The sequence below is a fragment of the Cervus elaphus genome, chromosome X (assembly GCF_910594005.1).
Source record: "Cervus elaphus chromosome X, mCerEla1.1, whole genome shotgun sequence".
NCBI lineage: Eukaryota > Metazoa > Chordata > Mammalia > Artiodactyla > Cervidae > Cervus > Cervus elaphus.
In genome coordinates, this window is record NC_057848.1 from 151338681 (window position 1) to 151362544 (window position 23864).

The 23864-nt window shown below is 45.0% G+C and overlaps 1 protein-coding gene across 8 annotated transcripts in view; it reads left to right on the plus strand.

Moving 5' to 3' along the window:
• PCYT1B (phosphate cytidylyltransferase 1B, choline) overlaps nt 1–23864 on the plus strand; it is a 147728-nt gene that overhangs the window by 97665 nt on the left and 26199 nt on the right. For all 8 annotated transcript variants that reach the window (XR_006339984.1, XM_043897114.1, XM_043897116.1 and 5 more), the window contains 3 exons: nt 3586–3737; nt 7986–8064; nt 22593–22735. Coding sequence is in view for 7 of the 8 variants with exons in the window: in XM_043897114.1 (XP_043753049.1) it covers nt 3586–3737; nt 7986–8064; nt 22593–22735 (374 nt within the window). In the remaining variant the exon portion in view is untranslated. The remainder of the gene's footprint in view (nt 1–3585; nt 3738–7985; nt 8065–22592; nt 22736–23864) is intronic.

The following is a 23864-nucleotide window of genomic DNA, read 5'->3' on the forward strand; positions in this document are numbered from 1 at the left end:
GACCCCCGGCCCCCTTCATCAGGACTGCGGAGTCCTAGCCACTGGACTACTGGGCAAGTCTGAGGTTTAGAGAGTTTGAGTAACTTACCCAGTAATAAGTAGCTGAGCTGGGATTCTAACCAGCTCGAAGTTGGTTAAGGCTCGAAGTTGGTCGGGCTCGAAAATTCACTCCTTATGTTATATTTTCTCTCCTGCAGGGTATTAGTAATATTTTATTTTGAGCACAGTGGGCTGCCGGTATAGGTTAGCTCCAGTAGGAGCTCCCAGACAGCTCAGTGAATTCACCCCCGGAACGCCACTGCTCAGAGTTCTCCATCTGGTTGTCAGGCTGCATTTGCCAAGACTCGAGAACAACAGTGCCGCTTTGGGCATAATTAATGTTTAGACAATAACTGGTCAGCGTTTTCAGCTGCTTCTTGAGGTCACTCCTGGGATATGAAAATAGGACCCCGTGTTGGCATAAACAGGTTGTTTGTTTCCTTTGTGCTCTGTCAGGAGGCCATTATCTCAGTTGTCTCAAAGTGACACTGAATTGGTCAGGTGCAGGGTCAAAAGGAAGGGGAGGATATGGTTTGGCTTTGTTTTCTGTTGTTTAAAATAGAAAATTGATGGATCTGAAATCCATTCTTGCTTAATACAATTCTTGAGGCAGTCCTTTAATAAATTCCTTTAGTCTTTTAAAAAGTAAAATCTTTTAAGAACATTTCAAAAGCCATAGATCCATTTTTAAATTGTACAGCTTGGTCCATAAATAATTCCTATCTATGAAGTCAAACCCCAATGCATTTGATGAATGAATACATGACATGGTCATTATGGCCCTACTACACACCCCCTTCCCCAAGCTGGGTGGGATGGGTGATTCAGACATAGGCTGGACTGTTTACTCCAGATGTTCATAATATGCTTCAGGGGCTTTCAAATGTTGTCTGCCTTGGAATCATCCCTGAAGCTTGTTAAAAATAGTGCTGCTCATGCCCCACTCCAGATCCACTGTCTTAGTTCATTTGAGCTGCTATAACAAGATGCCACAGACTAGGTAGCTCAAAACAACAGAAATTCATTTCTCATCATTCTGAAGGCTGAAGAGTATAAAGTCCAGGCACTGACATGGTCTTCAGGCAAGGACCCTCTTCCTGATTCAGAGCTGGATCATTCTCAGTGTCTTCTTACATGGTGAAAGGGCTAGGGAGCTCTCTGGGGCCTCCTTTATAAGGTACTAATGCGATTCATAACCTGAGCACCTCCCAAAGGCTTACCTCCTTAATGTCATCATCTTTGGGAGTTAAGATTTCAACATATGAGTTTTGGGGAGACACAAATTCAGACCATAGAACCCACTGAATCTAAACCTTGAGGAGTGGAGCTTAGGCATCTTTAAAAAGCTCCTTAGGTGATTCTAATACTTAAGAGGTTTTTGAGCCAGCCACGTGGTTGATGGTATTGATAATGTAAGACACTACAATATTTTCTATGTTGTATTGTGAATATGTCTATTCATCATCACAGGAAGTATGTATAGGAGATATATAGACATACACACGTGTGTTGAGAGGCATACTAGTCACTTATGTGCATGAGTGTTGGAATGTACCTGCAGGTAAACATACATCTATTATTTTAAGTCCTAGTAAACATTTATCGAGCATCTATACATATCAGGCACTGTTAATTCATTCAACAAATAGTGAAGAGTCTCCTAATGGGCCTTCAGAAAAGGAAACAGACAAAAGTCCCTGTCTTCAAGAAGCTAATATTTTAGTAGAGAAACACCAACAATAAATGAATAAGGCAATCGTATAATGATGAGTGCCATAGCAAGAAGTAAAGTGGGAAGGTGCGAGGCCTGCCAATGGCGGGGGCAGATCCCAAGTTAGAATACAGTGGCTGGGGGAGCCTTGAGGGAGGAGAGGGAGTGAGTCCTATGGCAATTTGGGGCACAGTTGGTCCAGGTTTGGGGAACAGGAAGTGCAAAGCCCTGATCTGAGTATGAGTATTCCTGGTGGCTTCAGGAAGTAGCCAAGGAGGCCAGGGGCTGGGACACAATAGGAGATGCAGTCAGAGAGGCAAGGAATGGCTGGAGGGGACTGTGGATCTGGTAGGGGCCTGGAGGCTGCCAGAGGAGTTTGGCTTTGACTCTGAGGGAGATGGGAAGGGTTCAACTACTGAGGGTGATGTCATCTGATAGGTCTTTAATGGTGAATGGGCCGGGCAGGGAGCGGTGAAAGTGGTGAGGAGAACGTAGCTTTGGTGCGCTGTGAGGGAGCCAGCAGTTTTGCTGATGATTTGGACACAGAGTGTGTGAGGGCTGCAGCAGGAGGGTTTCCAAGGATGCTGAGTGCAACTGTTGACTGTACTTACTCTGTGGCCAGATTTGTTCCTGGATGTGGGTCATGACCTGATTCCAAGAAAATGACTGTATTTTTGTTTTTTAAAATATCTTGTACACTTAAAATTTGTAAGGTTATTGCATGTACATTAGGCCTTAAAGAAAACAACCTCATCTTCAGGAGCGGTCAGGTTAGTCTGACTGGCTGCAGCAAGATGCTGATGGGGATGTTGATGAACCGGACCTGTAGCCACAATGCCATCTCTTCCTGACATGTAGAAAAGCTGCTTTTACCAACAAAAATATATTTTGGATATGATATAAAGAGTATTTATTGCTCACTTTATTTCAAAGCACTTCTTTTTTTTAAGAATTTTTTTATGTGGACCATTTTTTAAGTCTTTATTGAATTTGTTACAATATTGCTGCTATTTTAAGTCTTGGTGTTTTGGCTCCAAGACATGGGATCTTCACTCCCTGACCAGGGATTGAACCTGCACCCCCTGCATTGGAAGGTTTAGTCTTAACCACTGGGCCACCAGGGAAGTCCCTATTTCAAAGCACGTATATGTAAATCCTCAAAAATCGTTTCTAAAGCTGATGGTGGAGTATAGTATCATGCCCGTTTGAGGATTCAGGAGCTTGAGATCTAGTAAAGATGGGGCGTGGGAAGGATGAATTCGGCTTGACCATATCTTCTATTTTGTGACTTTCTCCTCTTGATTGTATAGTGACTGGACTGCAATCCATGGAACAGAAGCATGTGTGTGTGCACACGTGCATGTATGTGAATCATACTTAGGTTACTAAGCACAATGATATAGTTAAGGAACTAGAACTCATTGCTCCAACGTTCAATAATTCAGGCCTCTTGGTCTCCTTGCTGTCTTTTCTCTGTTCATTTGATCATTTTATTTCTGAATAGCAATTTTCACTGAAGGGTGGGATAAGGAAATAAAAAGATGTAAAAGTCACATTTGGGGGTGTGGAGAATAATTTTAATAAAAGCCACAGTGGAGAATGCATTTGTAATTAGCACTAAAATAAAATTCTCCATTGCCAGTGAATTTTAGCTTGCCTCACTGATCCTTTGTTCCCATTAAAAAAACAAAAAGAAACAAAAATGAAGAGTTTGATTATGCCACACACCTAGCGAGGCTGAGTTCTTTGTCTAGCTGAGGAGTTAGTCTGTACTGGGATGGCTGTGGGCAGGGCCTGGGCCAGCAAACAGCATTTAATGCATTTACCTGCTTCAGTTTGCAGCGACGACCTCACTCACAAATTCAAGGGTTTCACCGTGATGAATGAAGCGGAGAGATACGAAGCTCTGAGACACTGTCGCTATGTGGATGAAGTCATTAGAGATGCTCCGTGGACACTCACCCCAGAGTTTCTGGAAAAACACAAGGTACTTATTCCTCCACATTCTGTAAGTAACAGGATTAGAGAGTCGTCTGTTTCAGCCGCTTAATACCCAGAAAAATCCAAGGAGTCTTCCAGCTTACGAAAGCGGTAACTCCAGGGGCTGTCATCTGGTGTCACTTGATGCAGCACCTGTCCTGTGCTCACGCCTGTGACTGACAGCCATCTCCTTCCTCACTGTGGGCTCTGGAGCTGGACCACTCGGGTCCACGTGTGGCTTCTGTCCCTTCATAACTGTGGGACCTTGAGCAAGACATTGAACGCACCTAAACTGTAAACTGCTGTTTTGAGGATCTAATGAGATCATGTTGTGAAATCCTTAGCACACTGGCTGGCTCAAAGCAAGAGGTCCAAAAACATCATCACCATTATCACCATCGTTATTGATGCTTATAGATTCACAGGCATCATTTTGCATGGAACAAATGACCACACATCTTATCCAGAGGGGCAGGGGTCAGGCTCTAAGGAAAAAACTTTCTATCTCTGATTTTGTGACCCTGAGACTCCTACTGATAGATTTTTATTAGTTGAAAACATGAGAAATCCTTTTGATCTGCATGAAATTATGTGCTTTGTATCTCTCTACAAGCCCTACATTAGGAGCTATTCTTTCCTTTTATAAGCAGTACAAAAAAATAAGATTAAGCTGTTCTAAGAGTTTTCTTTTCTATTTTTAAATTCACGATGCAGCAGAGAATAGAGAATGCTGATAAATGTGCATGGGTAATAGCCGAGGAGACAATTTCCCAGCAAGAATAAAAAGGAAAAGGAAAAACTACAATATGATTTACTTGCAGCAATCACGAACACATTTTTACTAAGCATCTATTGTATCTGCAACTTGTGTGAAGCGTTACGGGGCTGCTTGTGATGGCTGCCGTTTATCGAGTACTTGCCATGAACCCCGCCCAGGGCTAAGGGCTTCGCTCTTACAGGAATCCCATTCAATCTCATGGCCACCCTGAGACGTTGTTGTTGTTGTCATCCACTGGAGAGGGAAGGACAACTAAGTTTGAGTACTAACAATAGAATTAATGGCCGTAACATTTGTTGAGTACTTGCTGTGTTCCAGTTATCCTTTTTAGCACTTTTACATAATTGTATTATTTAATCCAGTGATTCTCAAGTGGGGGCAACTTTGCCCCCAAGGGATGGTTAACAATGGAAGCAACTAAAGGGGTGCTAATGGCATCCAGTGGGTAAAGCCAGGGGTGCTGCTAAGCCTCCTACAATGTGCAAGATTGACTCTCCCCCCTCCAGCAAAGAATTATCTAGCTCAGCATGTCACTAGTACCAAGGCGGAGAAATCCTGATTTATTCTTTATCACTTCCCCAATGGCTCAGTGGTAAAGAATCTGTCTGTAATTCAGGAGACACAGGATATGCAGCTTCGATCCCTGGGTTGGGAAGATCCTCTGGAGGAAGAAATGGCAACCCACTCCAATATTCTTGCCTGGGAAATCCCGTGGACAGAGGAGCCTGGCGGGCTACAGTCCATAGGGGCGCAAATAGTCTGACACAACTGAGCGCACAGAGCACTAAGTTATGAGTTACACAGCTAGTAAGTGATGAAGCAGCAATCCGTACCCAGGCAGGTTAAACTGCTACTTTACCTCTCAAGCTGGAGTGAAGCCTTTTAATAAAGGGCTTTGAAGTTTAGGCAAGGAGGTTTTTTTGTTTGGTTGGTTTTTGGCCATGTCACGTGGTATGTGGGATCTTAGTTCCCCAACCCAGGATTGAACCTGTGTCCCCTGCATTGGAAACATGGGGTGTTAACCACTGGACTGCCAGTGCATTCCTCAGGCAAGCAGTTTTTACTTGATGTAGGAGGGAACAAGGAACTAGTGAAGATCAGCAGGTATAAGGATGACAAAAAGAGAACTCTGTTGAAGGAGGTTCCCCCACCATGTGACAGAGGGATGGCTGGAGAGGAAAGAGCCTGCGGTGAGAAAGGTCAGGTACAAGTTGGTATTAATAATCCAGGTTATGGGGCCCTGGACTTGGCATAAGCAATGGAGAAGAGATGTGTGTATGCACTCATGTGAGTACACACACACATACACACCCCAGTGGAACTTGTGATTTCTGTGCTATTGACGGTGAAGGGAGTAGAGAACAAAGGCTGATTCTAGGGTGTTTGGAGCCTGAGTAAATGAGAAAAAGGAGGCGCAATTGGAAGGGACACCAGTTTTAAGGATGAGTGGAGATTCCAGACAGGTTTTTAAAGTGACAGCAAGGGTGGCAATAGTGAAAAGGATGATTTTGGGCAAATTGGGCAAGTTTTATCATTTCAGCAGCTGTTTGACCCAACTGAATTAGTAATACTTGCCCTACCTGCCTCACAAGGTGGTTGTATGAATCAAATGAGAAGAGACGTGAATTCATTTCTACAATATAAAATATAACTTAAGTGGGGGACTGCCTGGCAGTCCAGTGGTTAGAACTCTGACTTACACTGCAGGGGGCATGGGTTTGATCCCTGGTTGGGGAAGTAGGATCCCACATGCTGTGTGGCACAGCCAAGAAATTAAAATAATATTACTTATGTGTGAGGGAGGGCCTATTGCCATCAGTGAGATAGGAAGTGAGGATTTTGGGTCTTCATAGTAGAGGTGATTAAAATCTGAAGGATGAATGAAATCTCTGAAGGAGAGATTTTATTTTATTTTAATATAAATTTATTTTAATTGGAGGCTAATTACTTTACAATATTGTAGTGGTTTTGCCATACATTGACATGAATCAGCCATGGGTGTACATGTGTTCCCCATCCTGAACCCCCCTCCCACCTCCCTCCCCATCCCATCCCTCAGGGTCATCCCAGTGCACCAGCCCTGAGCACCCTGTCTCATGCATCGAACCTGGACTGGCAATTTGTTTCATATATGATAATATACATGTTTCAATGTCATTCTCCCAAATCATCCCACCCTCATCCTCTCCCACAGAGTCCAAAAGACTGTTCTATACATCTGTGTCTCTTTTTCTGTCTTGCATATAGGGTTATCATTACCATCTTTCTAAATTCCATATATATGCGTTAGTATACTGTATTGGTGTTTTTCTCTCTGGCTTACTTCACTCTGTATAATAGACTCCAGTTTCATCCACCTCATTAGAACTGATTCAAATGTATTCTTTTTAATGGCTGAGTAATATTCCATTGTGTATATATACCACAGCTTTCTTATCCATTCGTCTGCTGATGGGCATTTAGGTTGCTTCCATGTCCTGGCTGTTGTAAACAGTGCTGTGATGAACATTGGGGTGCACGTGTCTCTTTCAGATCTGGTTTCCTCGGTGTGTATGCCCAGGAGTGGGATTGCTGGGTTATATGGCAGTTCTATTTCCAGTTTTTTAAGGAATGTCCACACTGTTCTCCATAGTGACTGTACTAGTTTGCATTCCCACCAACAGTGTAAGAGGGTTCCCTTTTCTCCACACCCTCTCCAGCATTTATTGCTTGTAGACTTTTGGATAGCAGCCATTCTGACTGGCGTGAAATGGTACCTCATTGTGGTTTTGATTTGCATTTCTCTGATAATGAGTGATGTTGAGCATCTTTTCATGTGTTAGCCATCTGTATGTCTTCTTTGGAGAAATGTCTGTTTAGTTGAAGGAGAGATTTTAGAGGCAGAAGAATAGAAGGCCAAAAAACCTACTGTTAGAGGTAAGAGAAGAAAGAGGGACCAGCAAAGGAGAGAAACCAATCTAGGTCCCATCAGTGCAGGCAGATTTACTGTCTGAGCCACCAGGGAAGCCCAAGAACACTGGAGTGGGGAGCCTATCCCTCCTCCAGGGGATCTTCCCAACCCGGGGACCTAACCCAGGTGTCCCACATTGCAGGCAGAGTCTTTACTGTCTGAGCTGCCAGGGAAGTCCAAGAATACTGGAGTGGGTAGCCTATCCTTTCTCCAGGGGGTCTTCCTGATCCAGGAATCAAACTGGGGTCTCCTGCATTATAGGCGGATTCTTTACCAGCTAAGCTACCAGGGAAGCCCTCATGCAAACAAAGACAGTTGGAAATACCTTCCAGTCCAGGATTCAAGTCTACCTTATAAATTACTTATTTAAACTGCTTTTCCAACGAATAAAAATAAATGGAAAAAAAAATAAAAATAAAAAATAAACTGCTTTATCATAGCTGTTTTGTTTTTAAAAATATGTATTTTCATATCACGGACATGTACCCCCATCCTGTGGTGATGTCACTCTTCTCTCTCTCTGACAGATTGACTTTGTGGCCCACGATGACATTCCGTACTCTTCTGCTGGCTCTGATGATGTTTACAAGCATATAAAGGAAGCAGGTGAGGGGTCCTCCTGTGTTCACCTATCCCCTGCGGCATGACACTCAGGTTTAGTAAGAGACGCCAGCCCTGGGTCTGCAGCACATGCTTACAAGGCATGGACCTTCAGATGTCTCCCAGGGAGCCTCTGCAAGCTTCTGTTGACATGTGCTAAGGTTCAGCTGTGGTGCAGACACTAGTTAGGTGTTTACGTAGAAATTAACCTGAGCACCAAAATACTCGACTTCCGGTTTGAGGCTCAATTTTAGAGGACGTAAAATCACAGGACTCTTGTTTTTCTTTATTGAAGAGTACTTGATTTACAGTGTTGTGTTAGTTTCTGGTGTACAGCAAAGTGATTCAGCTATACATGTATATGTATTCTTTTTCATATTCTTTTCCATGATAGATTATTACAAGATATTGAATATAGTTCCTGTGCTATACAGTAGGACCTTATTGTTTATCTTTTTATATATAGCAGTGTGTATCTGCTAGGGCTTCCCAGGTGGTGCAACTGTTAAAGAAGCCACTTGTCAAAGAGGAGACATAAATGAGTTCAATCCCTGGGTCGGGAAGATCCCCCAGAGAAGGAAATTGCAACAACCCACTTCAGTATTCTTGCCTGGAAAATTCCATGGACAGAGGAGCCTGGTGGGCTACAGTTGATTGGGTCACAAAGAGTCAGACACGACTGAGCAACTGAGCACACACACACTGTGTATCTATTAATCCCAATCTCCTAATTTATTTTTATTTATTTATTTATTTATTTATTTTTTCCAATCTCCTAATTTATCCCCCTCCCCCAACCCTCTTGTTTGAAGGGCAATCATTTTCCTCATTAACAATGAAATTGCTCTATGCTCCCAAGAAAGTTCCTTCCAGAAGAAGACAGATAACTGGCTAATTAATGATCTGGACTCCCTGTCTCCCTAGTCCAGTCCTGCCATATGTCATCCTGTCACATGATAATATCCTATGGCATCATATATGGAGGCAAAAAAAAAAACGGATACATTTATTTGTGGAATCAGGTAAACCGCTTTCCTCCTGAAGCAGTTAACTGATGTCCTGCAAGGCAGACAGCGTGCCTGAGCTTTGGAAGTTGTCCCATTTGTCACTAGGCATTTCTGTTCGGGTCAGAGACTCTGGTTGGTCCCAGGGACTTACTGGGGGGCTGGAAAGAGGGGAGTTTCCTTCCCTGTCGACTTCCTAGAATTACTTCCTTTGTCAAGTACCCTCCACGCTCCTGTGCTGCTCAGACTCCAGGGAAATGGCTGCTGGGGCATCAGAGCAGACCTGCGGTTTACGCCCTCAGCGGGGTTCTCAGTGCTCCCTGGTATCATCTACCTCCTGGTTGTCCCCTTCCTGCCCTGCTTTACCCGTACCTCCTTGTGCCCTTGCCTCTTCTCCTGCATCCTGAGGAAGAGGGCTGTGTTTTCTGCCCCAGGCTAGCCTCTTTACCCTCCCTTCCCTGGAGCATGCTTTCTTTCATTCCTCCTCCCTTTGTGATCCAAGGCTCTCACTCTCTGTAGTGTCTTATCAGCTTAGAACACATGGAAGTCTACAAAAACTGACCCCAACCCTTCCTTCCGCCCTCCCTCCTGCCTCTTCCTCCACTCACATCCTTGCTCAGTCCTCCTCTTAGTGGCAACTGTCATCCCTCAGCCACGTGCTCTGACTTTTGTCCCATCCTGGCTCGGTTCTCAGTTCTTTGGACCACGCAGTCCAGTGGTCTCAGCTCAGTCCCTGCCCAGGCATAAGGACCCTGCTGACCATGTACTTTCCCTAGACGCTCTTGTCTTTGCTTCCATTTCCGGGACACTTCTGGGACCTTCTAATTTCTCCTTGCTCTCTGACCACTGCTGGGTTTTGTTACTGGGTTTCTCTCTATCTCACCAGCCTTGCTCTCTGCTCTGCCTTCCACACGCCCTACACTCCAGGCCCACAGAGTCTGTCCTTTGTACTTTGTGCATGGAGTCCGCTTTGTCCAGTTGTCCTCTGAGCTTGGAATGCCCTTCCTCTGAGCTTCTAGGTCAGGGCCCCGCTGAGGAGCCAGCCTGGACATGCCCTCTCTCCCTGGGGCACGATTCAACACACCCCGCGCCCTCCTCAGATGCAGATGCTCATTGCACAGGGACCTCCTTTTCAACTGCCTTCTCTTGGCAGCCCGATCATGTGTGTGTCCCTAGCTAGAGTGAAGTGCCGCGGGCCATGGCCATGTCTCATCCATCTTTGCACCCCCAGCACAGTCCCTGGTACATCTGTGGTGCTCCTTGAGTGCTGGTGGAACAAGAGAATGCTTTTATAGAGTACGATGGGGAGGCAGCCTAAGATGGAAGCCTTTGTCTGCAGGGGCTCTTCCCAACACATGGGGAGTGGAACTATTTACCTAGATAACATTACCTAGATAATTGAACAACACACTTCTGTCTTGTGGAGTTAATTGTTCATATCATTTACATGTAAGGGTGATATTTTGACCTGAATGATACTGTCCTTCTTATCCAGTTTGTTGGCTTTCTATTGGTATTTGACCTCTGAGTCCCTCACACACCTCTTTATTGAAGGAGATGTTCATGATATGCTAAATTACTCCAAACCATCTTTGCCTCACAGTCCAACAAAATCTCAGTGAAAGATGGAAGGAATAACTATTTGACTTGTTTCAAAAATGGCTATGATCCAGAGACTTCCCTGGTGGTCTGGGGGTTGGGACTCTGTGCTTCCACCGCAAGGGGCATGGGTTTAATCCCTGGTTGGGGAGCTAAGATTCCACATGCCATGGGGCATGGCCAAAAAGAAGAAAACTAAAAAAACCCAAATGACTATTATGTGGATGAAAGATCTTTGAAATTGTATCTAAAATTTGCATTTTTCTTGCCCTACTCTATAACAGGCAAGAACTCAAAAATTTTAACTGCTCTTTTGGTGAATGTATAATGGAAAGTAGTCTTGGCTATTCCCAGTGCTGGTCATTTTCCTGAGGTTTTCCATCAGTGTCACAGGATTTCAAATCAAACCAGGAATCAAAATAGTCATTGCTGGGATTTTTAAATTACCCAGCCCACCCAGAGTATATAGATTTGGATTACATAAAAAGACTGCTGGGACAACTGAACTGAACAAATTCTATCTTCTTGGATGGTCGGATGGTTTTCCTGACTCTAAATGTGGAGCTGTCCGTGGTAGAGGGGGCAATACAGTACATTACCTTGATTCCTTCGCTTTTCCACCCATCTCCCTCTATCAGACCACCTTTCATAAGCCTACTGCTGCCTGAGAACCTTGGAGTGAAGAAGTGTTTGAGGAAGGCATGGGCTGGAACTGGTATTGTAGCTAAAGATAGATGCAGAAGTAGTGGGTCAGCCAAAAAGTTTGTTCGTGTTTTTCTGTACAATGTAACAGAGAAACTCCAATGAACTTTTTGACCAACCCAATAGATTTTTAATGGCTTAGTTTAATTTCTGCTATTTTACTCTCTACCGTTGGAGAAGGGAATGGCAACCCACTGCAGTATTCTTACCTGGAGAGTCCCATAGACAGAGGAGCCTGGCGGGCTATAGTCCATGGAGTCACAAAGAGCTGGACATGACTGAGTGACTAACACATACAACACACACTGTCTACCATGAGTGAGTGAGTGAAAGTCACTCAGTCCTGTCTGACTCTTTGAATTCTCTAGGCCAGAATACTGGAGTGGGTAGCCTTTCCCTTCTCCAGGGGACTTCCCAACCCAGGGATTGGACCCAGGTCTCCCACACTGCAGGCAGATTCTTTACCGACTGAGCTTTCAGGGAAGCCATCTACCATGCATCTCATCTATAGGGACTGCACTGCACCCGTGCATACCTCCCTCCGTGCATTAAAGCATCATCTGGCATGGTGCATGGCACAGACACTGTGGTTGAGTCAGTTACCATATGCTTTCCATAGGGACTTCAGGAAGCCGAATACACGCTCCATTATATTTGAGCTGTCCCCGTTGCTGGCGTCTGCCACCAGAGCCCTCTTCCCCACTCCCTGGGGGCCGCTGGAACTCCATGCATGTTGGTCCCAGCATCCTTCCCCTCAGCCTGCAGCCACTGCTGCCTTTTCCCAATACTCAGGGGCCTTCAGACTCCGAGCATAGCACAGGCTCCTGAGGGTCAGTTGCCCAGGCTTCTGCCCCCTCTCTGGCATCACTGCCAGCCCCAGGTAGAACTAATGCTGGCACATCTCCCATGACGTGGAATGTCCTCTCTCCTGAGGCAGCCCATTCCATCTTTGGAAGCTTTTGATTCTCATGAATTAACACATGAACTGCTGAGTGCATCCACAAGGCTGGAGCTGTTGGTGGGGAAATGAGATATGAATATGAATAAGACAGAGCCCTCACCTTCGAAAGAGGACAGAGCCGGATGTAAATAATTACACCAAAAGATTAGAAGCCTGTGGGCGAGGCGTGTCCCAAGGTGGGAGTATATGAAGAAGTGTAGGGTATTTGGAGAGAATCAACAGTGTTCATGTGTGAAGGGTGTGTGGAGGTGACAGCAGAGAGACAGACTGGCAGCTGGTGGGACGGGTGGCTTAGGCCTAACTCTGTGTCACGTGGAGCCAGCTGCCCTCTGAGGCAGGGAGCGCCAGGAGCAGGTGTGGGAGAAGGACCAGCTGGGGAGGGGGAGAGTAATTTCTGTAACCAAACTTTGTTGTTGTTCAGTCGCTCAGTCATGTCCGACTCTTTATGACCCCATGGACTGCAGCATGCCAGGCTTCCCTGTCCATCACCAACTCTCAGAGCTTGCTCAAACTCAGGTCCATTGAGTCGGTGATGCTATCCAACCATCTCATCCTCTGTCGTCCCCTTCTCCTCCTGCCTTCAATCTTTCCCACCATTAGGGTCTTTTCTAAGGAATCAGTTCTTCACATCAGGTGGCCAAAGTATTGGAGCTGCAGCTTCAGCATCAGTCCTTCCAATGAATATTCAGGACTGATTTCCTTTAGGATTGACTGGTTTGATCTTCCAGTCCAAGAGACTGTCCAGAGTCTTCTCCAACACCACAGTTCGAAAGCATCAATTCTTCAGTGCTCAGCCTTCTTTATGGTCCAACTCTCACATCCACACATGACTACTGGAAAAACCATAGCTTTGACTATAAGGACGTTTGTTGATAACCAAACTTAGGACCTCCTGTCTCCAAAGATGACAGAAAAACCACTCTTGACTCTTGAAGTAATTCAGACTCCTCAAGATTTGCACTCAGATTGTGTGGACTCAACTTTTGGCCTTCTCCTCCTGCCGTGATCTGAGTGTTGACTTGAGTGGGGTGAGGGTCTGGGTCAGCTGACCTTTGGTCATGGGATTTCGAGACCTGCTCAGCCATCATCCCTGGCTAACAGACCCCCACCACCACCCTCTGACATTCGGCCGCCTGCTCCATCTGTTCACAGCCACCTCCCACTTTGGCCTGTCCTTGCCACAGCCTCAGTTGTGGATTCGCTTCCCCATACTTCAGTCAGGCTGGTCTCAGGTCCTGGCTCCCTTCAGTGTTCCTTGAGAGGGTCTCTGGCAACATCAGAATTGTCCTCCACCATCTACTGGAAGGCCTTGGGGGGAGCCACATTAGGCCCTAAGGAATGCTCTCCCCAGGCCTCAGCATGTTGGCATGGGGTCTCTGTGGGGCCATTTCCTCCCAGAGTGCCTCGAGGTAAGCAAGGTACTAGCCCCTCTGCTCTGGGCCTTCTACGGGGGTCTCTTCCTTGCCTCTGCCCCTGGGGGTTGAACCCTCATCAGGGCAAGACACAGGCCCTGCTCATAGTCTCTTGCTCCTGCTCCTTACCTCCTGATCCCTCTCTGGGCATTTCCCTCAATCCCAGGAGGGACTTTTCTTCTTCCTGGAGGGCAGGAAACCGCCCCTGTGTTAACTTCATGTCTTCTCCACTCCAGGGCTTACAGTTAAACACTTTATACCCTGAGTCCACTCAGCCTCTGATTCTCAATAATTAAAAGAACATTCCTGGGATTTAGAAAACCCTTTCTGCAGTCCTCAAAGCTCAGCTCTTTCAAATGAAAGCCCTATCATTCCTAATGACTCTTTTGGAAATGAACTTTCAGAAGAGCCTGTTTTAGAGGTCAAAATCTGAACACAGTCTCCTGTATTCTCAGCTACACCTGCTTTCCCCTGAGGTAATGGAGGTCTCGGTGTCAGTGGGAAGAGGGCCTCAGGACAGACATCCTCCCCAACCTGGAAATGACCTTAGATAATACATCAGAAATTTATTCTGCTATGTATAATATAGTTAGTCTCCTTGATGGTGTTTCTGTTGGCTCACATCATTTTGGGGCCTGCTGTGGAAGCTCCGTGGTACCCTGAGCAGGTCTGTACTGTTCCCTTAGAAAGGACTCCCTAAGGTCTTGGGTGGCCTTGGCCTTCAGCAGCTTGAAGCTGGGTTTCGGTTCCTGGTCAGAGATTGAGGTCCAGAGATTAAGGTGGAGTCTCGGCAGTGAGAGCACCGAGTCTTAGCCACTAGACCAGCGGTCAGTGACAAGGCCTTGGCCCTTCAGCTTTGCAGAAAACAATTCCCACAAAGACAAAGTAGTGAAACAAGTGTTTATCAGGAGAAAGAGTACAGTATGTGTAGATAGACACACAGGCGAACCTAGAGGGAGCCATGCCCTTGTGGTGGCTTGAATCTGTTTTATGGGACATTTCTTCTGGATTTCCTCTGACCAGTCATCTTGCTTTGTCTGGTTCTGAATCTATGTTTGGTATGACTCAGGATCCGCCCATGTGTACATGTGCATCACTCAACCAATATGGATTCCACTGAAGAGGCCTGTGGGTAGTTGACATCACTCCCCTTTTGTTTCACAGAGCTTTCGAGTTGGGAAGGTTTCCTTGACTTGGAGAATGAGAAATATGTGGTCTCCTTTTCTGTTATCTGGGCAGGGCCCAGCTTCTTCTCTTGATTGTCCTGCTATGGATATTTTGGAGTTTCTGTCCATAGGGAACAAACTCCAGTTGCTCACCCTGGGGGGGCAGGGATCTCTACCTCCCACCTCACCTTGGTGGTCAGGAGCATTGGGTAAGAACAGGAGGCTGACATTCTCAAACACCAATCTTGTTTGTAAGGAGTTCCAAGAAAGGAAACCCCATACGCTTCAGACTTGGAAGGTTGCTAAGAAACATGGGGGAGAAACTGGGTGATGTGTCAGTAACACAGCTGTGGGTTATGGCATGAGGTGACTATTACTTTTAATTCTTCATAAGATCTGAGCTGTGAGTAAGCTGCTCCTTTCCTGAAGTTGCTGTGAGAGCCTGGTACAGACCAGTGCCTGTCAAGGGTACATGTGCCTGCAGATCCTACAGGGTCTTGTGGACATGCAGCATTGGGTTCAGGAGGTCTTCTGGGACCTAAGGTCCCCATTTCTAAAGAGCTCCCAGGTTAGCTCCTGCAAGTTCCTAAACCTGACTTAGAGTAGCATGGGTCCAGACCAGGGATTCTGGTTCACCCAAGGTTACTCCCATTGGTTACCCCTAGGGTTAATTGAATCAGCATTTCCTGGGGTGACAGTTCTTCAGTTACTTTGTACAGTAGGAACAAGCATTTGCTGGTGGCTTTATTTCTGGGTGAAGAGCCTCTAGTGAGCTAAGAAAAAATTAGTCTGCTAATTTTAGGGAATAAAGCCTCAAGTTCTAGCTGTTAGGTATATAAAAACATGTCGACTAAAAAATATAGTCACAACCTGAAAGTAGAGAGTTATTTTATTTGGTGCGAATGTTTAGGACTCCGAGCCTGGGAGACAGCATCTCAGTAGCTCTTGAGAAAACTGCTCCAAGGAGGCTGGAGGGGGAGTCAGGCTATATACAAGTTTGCAACAAAGGGAGCAGGCAGTCTGAACATCAAGTTAAGGAATTTAGCCTTCTGTATATGGGAAGATGCAAGCCTCTGGGCTCACTGAATTCATTCCTTTCATACGCACCTCAGCTATCTGGGGCCAATCCTGTCTCCTTGTTCACCTTGCTTCTTGCATTCCCTCAGCTCCTCAGCAGTCACTGTAGGGGGTGGCAGCATCCGCTGGATTGCAGTTTTGGGAGACCTCATTCACATTTGGAGGCCAGAAATTGCTGATGGCTGTGACATTTCTTGCTGATTAATATAGCAGGAGATATTTTCATTTCACAAACAGGTCCATTATTTTTCTAACTCTAAGCAGTTGATCATCCGATTGTTGCATAACAAATTATTCCTGCAGCTAGCGACTTAAAAGAGCTCCTATTTTTCACTCATCATTTTGCGGGACAGGATCTCAGCAAGGGCTTGGCTGGATGGTTCCTGTTCAGGGTCTCTCAAATGGCTGTATTCAGACACTGGCTGGGGCTGCCGGCATCTGAAGGCCCAGTTGAGCTGAAGGTCCCTGTGAAAGTCGCTCAGTCATGTTCAACTCTTTGCAACCCCATGGACTATACAGTCCATGGACTTCTCCAGGCCAGAATACTGGAGTGGGTAGCCTTTCCCTTTTCCAGGGGATCTTCCCAACCCAGGGATTGAACCCAGGTCTCCCGCATTGCCAGGGGATTCTCTACCAGCTGAGCCACAACGGAAGCCCAAGAATACTGGAGTGGGTAGCCTATCTCTTCTCCAGGGGATCTTCCTGACCCAGGAATCGAACTGGGGTCTCCTTCATTGCAGGTGGATTCTTCACCAACTGAGCTATCAGGGAGGTCCCTGGTGATGTGCTTAAGTGACTGGCAGTGAATGCTGCTTGTCTACCAGGAGCTCAGTTGGGGTTAACACTGGAACACCTCCAGGTGGCCTTGCCATGTGTGGGCTCCTCACAGCATGGTGGCTGGGCTGTCAGAGTGCGTCCTAAGAGGACGCATCTGGCGAGGAAACACCTTCAATGGAAGATGCAAATCTTCTTCTGACCTAGCCTTTGAAGTCACTCAGCATCACTTATGCCACATTCCATTTGTTATAAGAAAGTCACAAAGGCCAGCTCAGATGCCCAGGGTTAGGGGTCATGCCCACTTTAAATCCACCACAATTCCCATCTCCAAATTGAATAGTCAGGTGGTATTTTACTTGCTCTGAGAGCACAGGTATAAGACTTAGGTGTGACTTTTCATATGCACAAGGGCCGTCTATTGTTATCCATTGATCTACTCTGCTGATTCCTCACCAAGGGAGAGCCACAGTAGAAATCTGCTTGGGGTCTGGGTAGAGAAGACGTGGGAGAAAGGTGCTCAGAAATGACGTCAGCGTCCACGTTGGGCTTTTATGCTCTCATTGAGGTTCCTTCTGAAAGTCCAGAATCACTTTATATGAAGCCAAGAGATATGGAGGGTGGGAACTAAACCTTACAGCCCTCTGCTCTGCTTGTCAGAACGGCATGTCAGAATTCTCTGGCAGAGCCAGATGAGGAGATGAAGTTTAAATGAAGTAGACTGTAAGGTCCACATGCCTCATCATCATTCTAATACTGCCTACTACTGTTGAAAGTTTCCTTCATTAACATGTGCTTTGCTGCTTCTTAAAATAGCTCCATAACCAAATGCCGTAATTCTGAAAAGCGTGATAAAAAAAAAGATTCTCTGATCATGCTCATTCCTGAATATTTTTAGCAAAGCAATAATTAGGATTTGGAGGAAGCCGGGTGCCTCATTATGTCAGCAGAGGGCTTGGCTTCTTTCAGAGACCCGCCTCCTAACCAGCCAAAGCAAATCTCTCCCCAACCCCAGTTTCCAGTTATTCAGCCCCAGAGACCTCACCCTGTGTCTTCAGAGAAAGGGTGAGCCCATGTCACCAGTGTCTGAGTGACTTCCTAAAGTCCGTGTGTGACTAGACACTGCTCTTAACATTTCAGCAGGCAGGGCTCGTGAGTGCGATGCCTGCCTGCTGAATGAAAGACAGGACGTACTCCTCCCCAGAAAAGCTCCTAGCTGCTCTCACTGAGGTGAGGATGTGGTCTCAGGGTCCCTGGCTTGGGGCCCCTCACCCACCAGAGCCCCCTGCACAGTTGCATCAGTTGGGTGCTGTTAATATCCATGTGTTTAGATGTTTCTGTCCTCTGCCTTCTTCTTAGATTTCTGTTTTGAGTCCACTGTCTTAGAGCGTGCTAAAAGAAGTTTCTGGCCTCAGGGCCACAGTATATTTGTGGCAGAGTGAGGGGAGGGGCAGTGCTCACTGGACGCTGAAGTCCAGTGTGGCGAGGCCAAGGCTGGGCCAGCCCATTGCTCAGCTCCCTAGGAAACGAGGAGAACAATGCCCGCTGCCATTGCCTAGCACGGAGACCTTGGCTTAGGGAGTGGAGGCGGAAAGAAGGTCTGAGAGGAGACTGGAGGGAGCACAGGGAAGAGAGAAAGTGAGCTGCTGCAGAGTCAAGGCTTCGAATCTAAATCCAAAGGACAGTGTTTGAATCTAAATACAAAGCCAATGAGGATGTTGAGCAGGATTTTGAAAGACTGTTCTGCAGCTCTGGCTGTGGGAGAGTGGATTTGAGGGGATAGAAAAGTGATATCTACGGAGACTGGTTTTGAGGCTCTTGCTGTAATCTTTGAACAAAATGGGGTTAGGTTGGTTTAGATGGAGGATGGAGAGAAGCAGGTGAACCAGGGAGACACTTGGGAAGTATGTTGGTGAGTGGAAAGACATTGATTGGACATAAAGACTAAGGGAGAGGGAGGTGGCACAGATGAGGCCTAAGTCATCTTGCACAGCCAGCTCATTTCTCAACTCTGGAGGGTGAGGTTAGTAACTTGCCTCCTGAGGCTTGAGTGACTTGCTCAAGTCTAGAAACGGAGGACCCAGCACCCCTGTCCCTAAGCTCTGTCCTTCATGCTGTGTGATGCCTGATATCTCTGACTGAGTGACCACCATCATATTAGACAGAAAGATTTCAATTGCCAGCACGTGATTTCAGTCGACAACAGAAGTACAAGCATGAACCAGATTCTTGTCTTTTTAAATTATTTTTTAAATTTATTTTATACTGGAGCATAGTTGATTAACCACGCTGTGTTAGTTTCAGGTGTACAGCAAAGTGAGTCAGTTATATGTCACATATTTCTGCTCTTTTTAAGATTATTTTCCCATGTAGGCCATTCCAGAGTATTGAATACAGTTCCCTATGCTATACAGCAGGTTTTTAGTTATCTGTTTTATATACGTAGGGTGTATATGTCAATCCCACTCTCTCAATTTATTCCTCCCCTCCATCTCCTGGTAACCATAAGTTTGTTTTCTACATCTGTGACTCTCCTTCTGTTTTATAAATGAGTTCATTTGTACACAACTTTTTTTTTAGATTCCACATATAAGTGTTATCATGTGATATTTGTCTTTCTGTGTCTGACTTACTTATTGTGACAACCTCTAGGTCCATTCATGTTGCTGCAAATGGCATTATTTTGTTCTTTTTTTATGACAGCAATATTCTGTTGTATATATGTACATCTTCTTTATCCATTTCTCTATTGATGGACATTTAGGCTGCTTCCATCTCTTGGCTATTGTAAATAGTGCTTCAGTGAACATTAGGGTGCACATATCTTTTCTAACCATGGTTTTCTCTGGATAGATGCCCAGGAATGGGATTGCTGGGTCATGTGGTAGTTCTATTTTTAGTTGTTTAAGGGGCCTTCATATTGTTTTCTATAGTACCAATTTACATTCTCATCCACAGTGTAGGACAGTCCCCTTTTCTCCACACCCACTCCAGCATTCACTGTTTGTAGATTTTTTTGACGATGGCCATTCTGAGGTGATATCTCATTGTAGTTTTGATTTGCATTTTTCTAATAATTAGCGATGTTGAGCATCTTTTCATGTGCCTCTTGGCCATCTGTTTGTCTTTGGAGAAATCTCTATTTAGATCTTCCGCACATTTTTAAAAATATTTTTTCCCATTTATTCTTATTAGTTGGAGGCTAGTTACTTTACAATATTGTAGTGGTTTTTGTCATACATTGACATGAATCAGCCATGGATTTACATGTATTCCCCATCCCGATCCCCCCTCCCACCTCCCTCTCCACCCGATTCCTCTGGGTCTTCCCAGTGCACCAGGCCTGAGCACTGGTCTCATGCATCCAGCCTGGGCTGGTGATCTGTTTCACCCTAGATAATATACATGTTTCAATGCTATTCTCTCGAAACATCCCACCCTCGCCTTCTCCCACAGAGTCCAAAAGTCTGTTCTGTACATCTGTGTCTCTTTTTCTGTTTTGCATATAGGGTTATCGATACCATCTTTCTAAATTCCATATATGTGTTAGTATACTGTATTGGTCTTTATCTTTCTGGCTTACTTCACTCTGTATAATGGGCTCCAGTTTCATCCATCTCATTAGAACTGATTCAAATGAATTCTTTTTAATGGCTGAGTAATATTCCATGGTGTATATGTACCACAGCTTCCTTATCCATTCGTCTGCTGATGGGCATCTAGGTTCCTTCCATGTCCTGGCTATTATAAACAGTGCTGCGATGAACATTGGGGTGCACGTGTCTCTTTCAGATCTGGTTTCCTCGGTGTGTATGCCCAGGAGTGGGATTGCTGGGTTATATGGCAGTTCTATTTCCAGTTTTTAAGGAATGTCCACACTGTTCTCCATAGTGACTGTACTAGTTTGCATTCCCACCAACAGTGTAAGAGGGTTCCCTTTTCTCCACACCCTCTCCAGCATTTATTGCTTGTAGACTTTTGGATAGCAGCCATCCTGACTGGTGTGTAATAGTACCTCACTGTGGTTTTGATTTGCATTTCTCTGATAATGAGTGATGTTGAGCATCTTTTCATGTGTTTGTTAGCCATCTGTATGTCTTCTTTGGAGAAATGTCTGTTTAGTTCTTTGGCCCGTTTTTTGATTGGGTCATTTATTTTAAAAATATTTTTAAAATTTTGTTTTTGGCTGCACTGGGTCTTTGTTGCTACATGCAAGCTTTCTCTAGTTGTGGCGAGCAGGGGCTACTCTCTAGTTGTGGTATGCAGTCTTCTTATTGCCATGGCTTCTCCTGTTGGAGAGCATGGGCTCTAAGGCATGGGCTCAGTAGTTGTGGCTCACAGGCTTAGTTGCTCTGCAGGATGTGGAATTTTAATCCATTTCGAGTTTATATTTTTGCATGGTATTAAAGAATGTTCTAATTTCATTTTTTTTACATGTAGGTGTCCAGTTTCCCCAGCACCATTTATTGACAAGAATGTCTTTTCTCCATTGTACAGTCTGCCTCCTTTGTGATAGAGTAATTGACCATAGGTGTGTGGGTTTATTTCTAAGTTTTCTATCCTGTTCCATTGATCTATTTATCTGCTTTTGTGACAGTACTATCCTGTTTTGATGACTGTAGCTTTCTAGTATAGTCTGAAGTCCGGAAGTTTGATTCTTCCAGCTCCATTTTTCTTTTTCAAGATTGCTTTGAGAATTTGGAGTCTTTTGTGTCTCCATCCAAATTAAAAATTTTTGTTGTAGTTCTATGAAAAATGCCATTTGTAGTTTGATAGGGATTGTATTGAGTCTGTAGAATTTGTTGGGTAGTATAGGCATTTTGACACTATAGATTCTTCCTATCCAAGAACATGATATATCTTTCCATCTATTTATGTCATCTTCGATTTCACCAGATTCTTGTGTTTGATAACACTTGTGACTTCTTTACGGCCTTGTATTGGTACACTCAAATATATCTTTGAGGACTTTAAGGAAGTTCTACGAGAACTTGGCATCCTCTGTGCTTGTTTGTTTTTCTCAGTCCCAGTAGTGTATAGATGAAAAGGCCTTTGTGTGGTGAAACCACCATTGAGAGTAGATTGCTCTTAGAAGGGTAAAATCATTGAGCAACCCCTGGGCATGTCTTTAGACCAGAGACAATAAAAATACTGCACCCTTCTTCTTTCCCTTTGCTATAATGTGATGCAGAACTCCCTGGGGAAGAAGGGGAGTTGCTGTGATCTCACAAATTCTTTGACTCAATTGCTATGCTCCATTCACTTACTCATTTAATTTGCATGTATTGAGAACTTTCCATGTGCTAGACACTGGGGCACTGAACTGGGTGCTGGACACATAAAGATGATCAAGACACAACCTGTGCTTTCAGAGTGCTCCCTTTTCACAAGGAAATGGATACTGAAAATGCTTTTGTTAATGGCAGTCAAATTTATATTTTAATGGCTGTGGATTCTGCCTAGTGACGTCAGGAAAGACTTCCCAGAGGCATAGCCTTAAAACTGGACCCTGTATGATGAGAAGCTACTCTGAAGCTGCTCTGGGCAGGGAAGGGGGTTCTGGGGCAGAAAAGAAGGGCATGGCATGAGCAAATGCCGAGAGCCAGGTGAGTGCCTGGTGCATCCAGGGAACAGGTCCAGTATAACAAACACGCAGTGTCTGTGGCAGGTAGGGAGTGCCTGGAATTGAGCCTGGCAGAGTCGGCTGGGGCCAGATGTGAAAGCCACCCTGACCTAGGAGCTGTCATTTTGTTCTGGACAGGAGAGTCATTCAAGAAAATGGGTCACCTGGGATCATCTTAGTTGTTTTTTCTTCATCCTGTCTTTTCTATTCAAACAGGGATGTTTGTTCCAACACAGAGAACAGAAGGCATCTCAACATCAGACATCATCACCAGGATTGTCCGTGACTATGATGTTTATGCCCGACGCAACCTCCAGAGAGGGTACACAGCAAAGGAACTGAATGTCAGCTTTATCAATGTAGGTGTGCCACCCCACACCTCTGAGGACCAGTGCGTCATGCTACTGCTGGCACTGTTTACAAATCACTTACTTTATACCAATCAATATTCTTGATGTTTGACATTTATTGTCTCGTTCAGTCCACATAACAGCCCAATGATGTATTATTATCTCCATTTTATAGATGGAGAAACCAGTGTCATTTATGGGTAACATAATTTGACCAAGGCATACAGGTAGTGAGTGAACATCACGTTTTTTTGAAGGAGCTGCCTCATCTCCCTCTCTGCACCCCAACCTCCCCCATTAGAGTTCTCAGACTTGGGTGAAGGGTTTCTGAGAGATCTGCCCTCCTGAAAGGCAAGAGTTATCTTCTGCTCCAAGGGAAGGAAGGAGCACAGAGGCTCTAAAAAGCTAAACCCAGAGAAAATGGTTTCTTATTTTAACAGTTTACAATTTTCATTTTATTAAGGCCTTACAGATACTCATTAGAAACTTTAACAGCTATTTTTTTTTTTTTTTTGGTCCAGAGAAATTACAGCCACTTAAAAAAAGCCCAAAGTCTTTGGCTTCCTTTTGTATTTTTGCTGTATTGTTCTCACAGAGCTGCTGTTAGTTTAATAATAGAGCAACTGTTAAAACAATCTTTAAACAAGCAAAACTAGCTCTTAAAAAGCCAAGAGGGCAGCCCAGTTGATAGAGGTGATGCTAGTGAGTTTAGATGACCATGTTTGCCTGAACTCCAAGGAGCTGATCGAGGTGAGCAAAATAAGAGCTCTCCACACATACAGAATTTCCACACACACCCCCCAAAAATAGATATGATGATTTTTCTACAAAACTAGATATTTACAATTATATGCAGCCACAGTTATCCAGCAGCTTACACAGACCAATCATCGGTGTCTCCGAATAAGGCAGGGTTCATTCAGTAACTGTAAGTCAGTGGTGATCAGTTGTCCTCAGGAGGCAGGGAGTGTTCAGAGTCCAGGCTCTGTGGCTTCGTACAGACTGGGCAACAAAATGGAAAATGTCAGGTTCAAGTGGCAAACAGAACAAGTGGCTGAAAAGAATTCAGTCAAAGTGATTAGTTGGTATCTTACAGAGCATAAAGCCCTGGTTATTTCAATAAATTAAACTGCCTGTT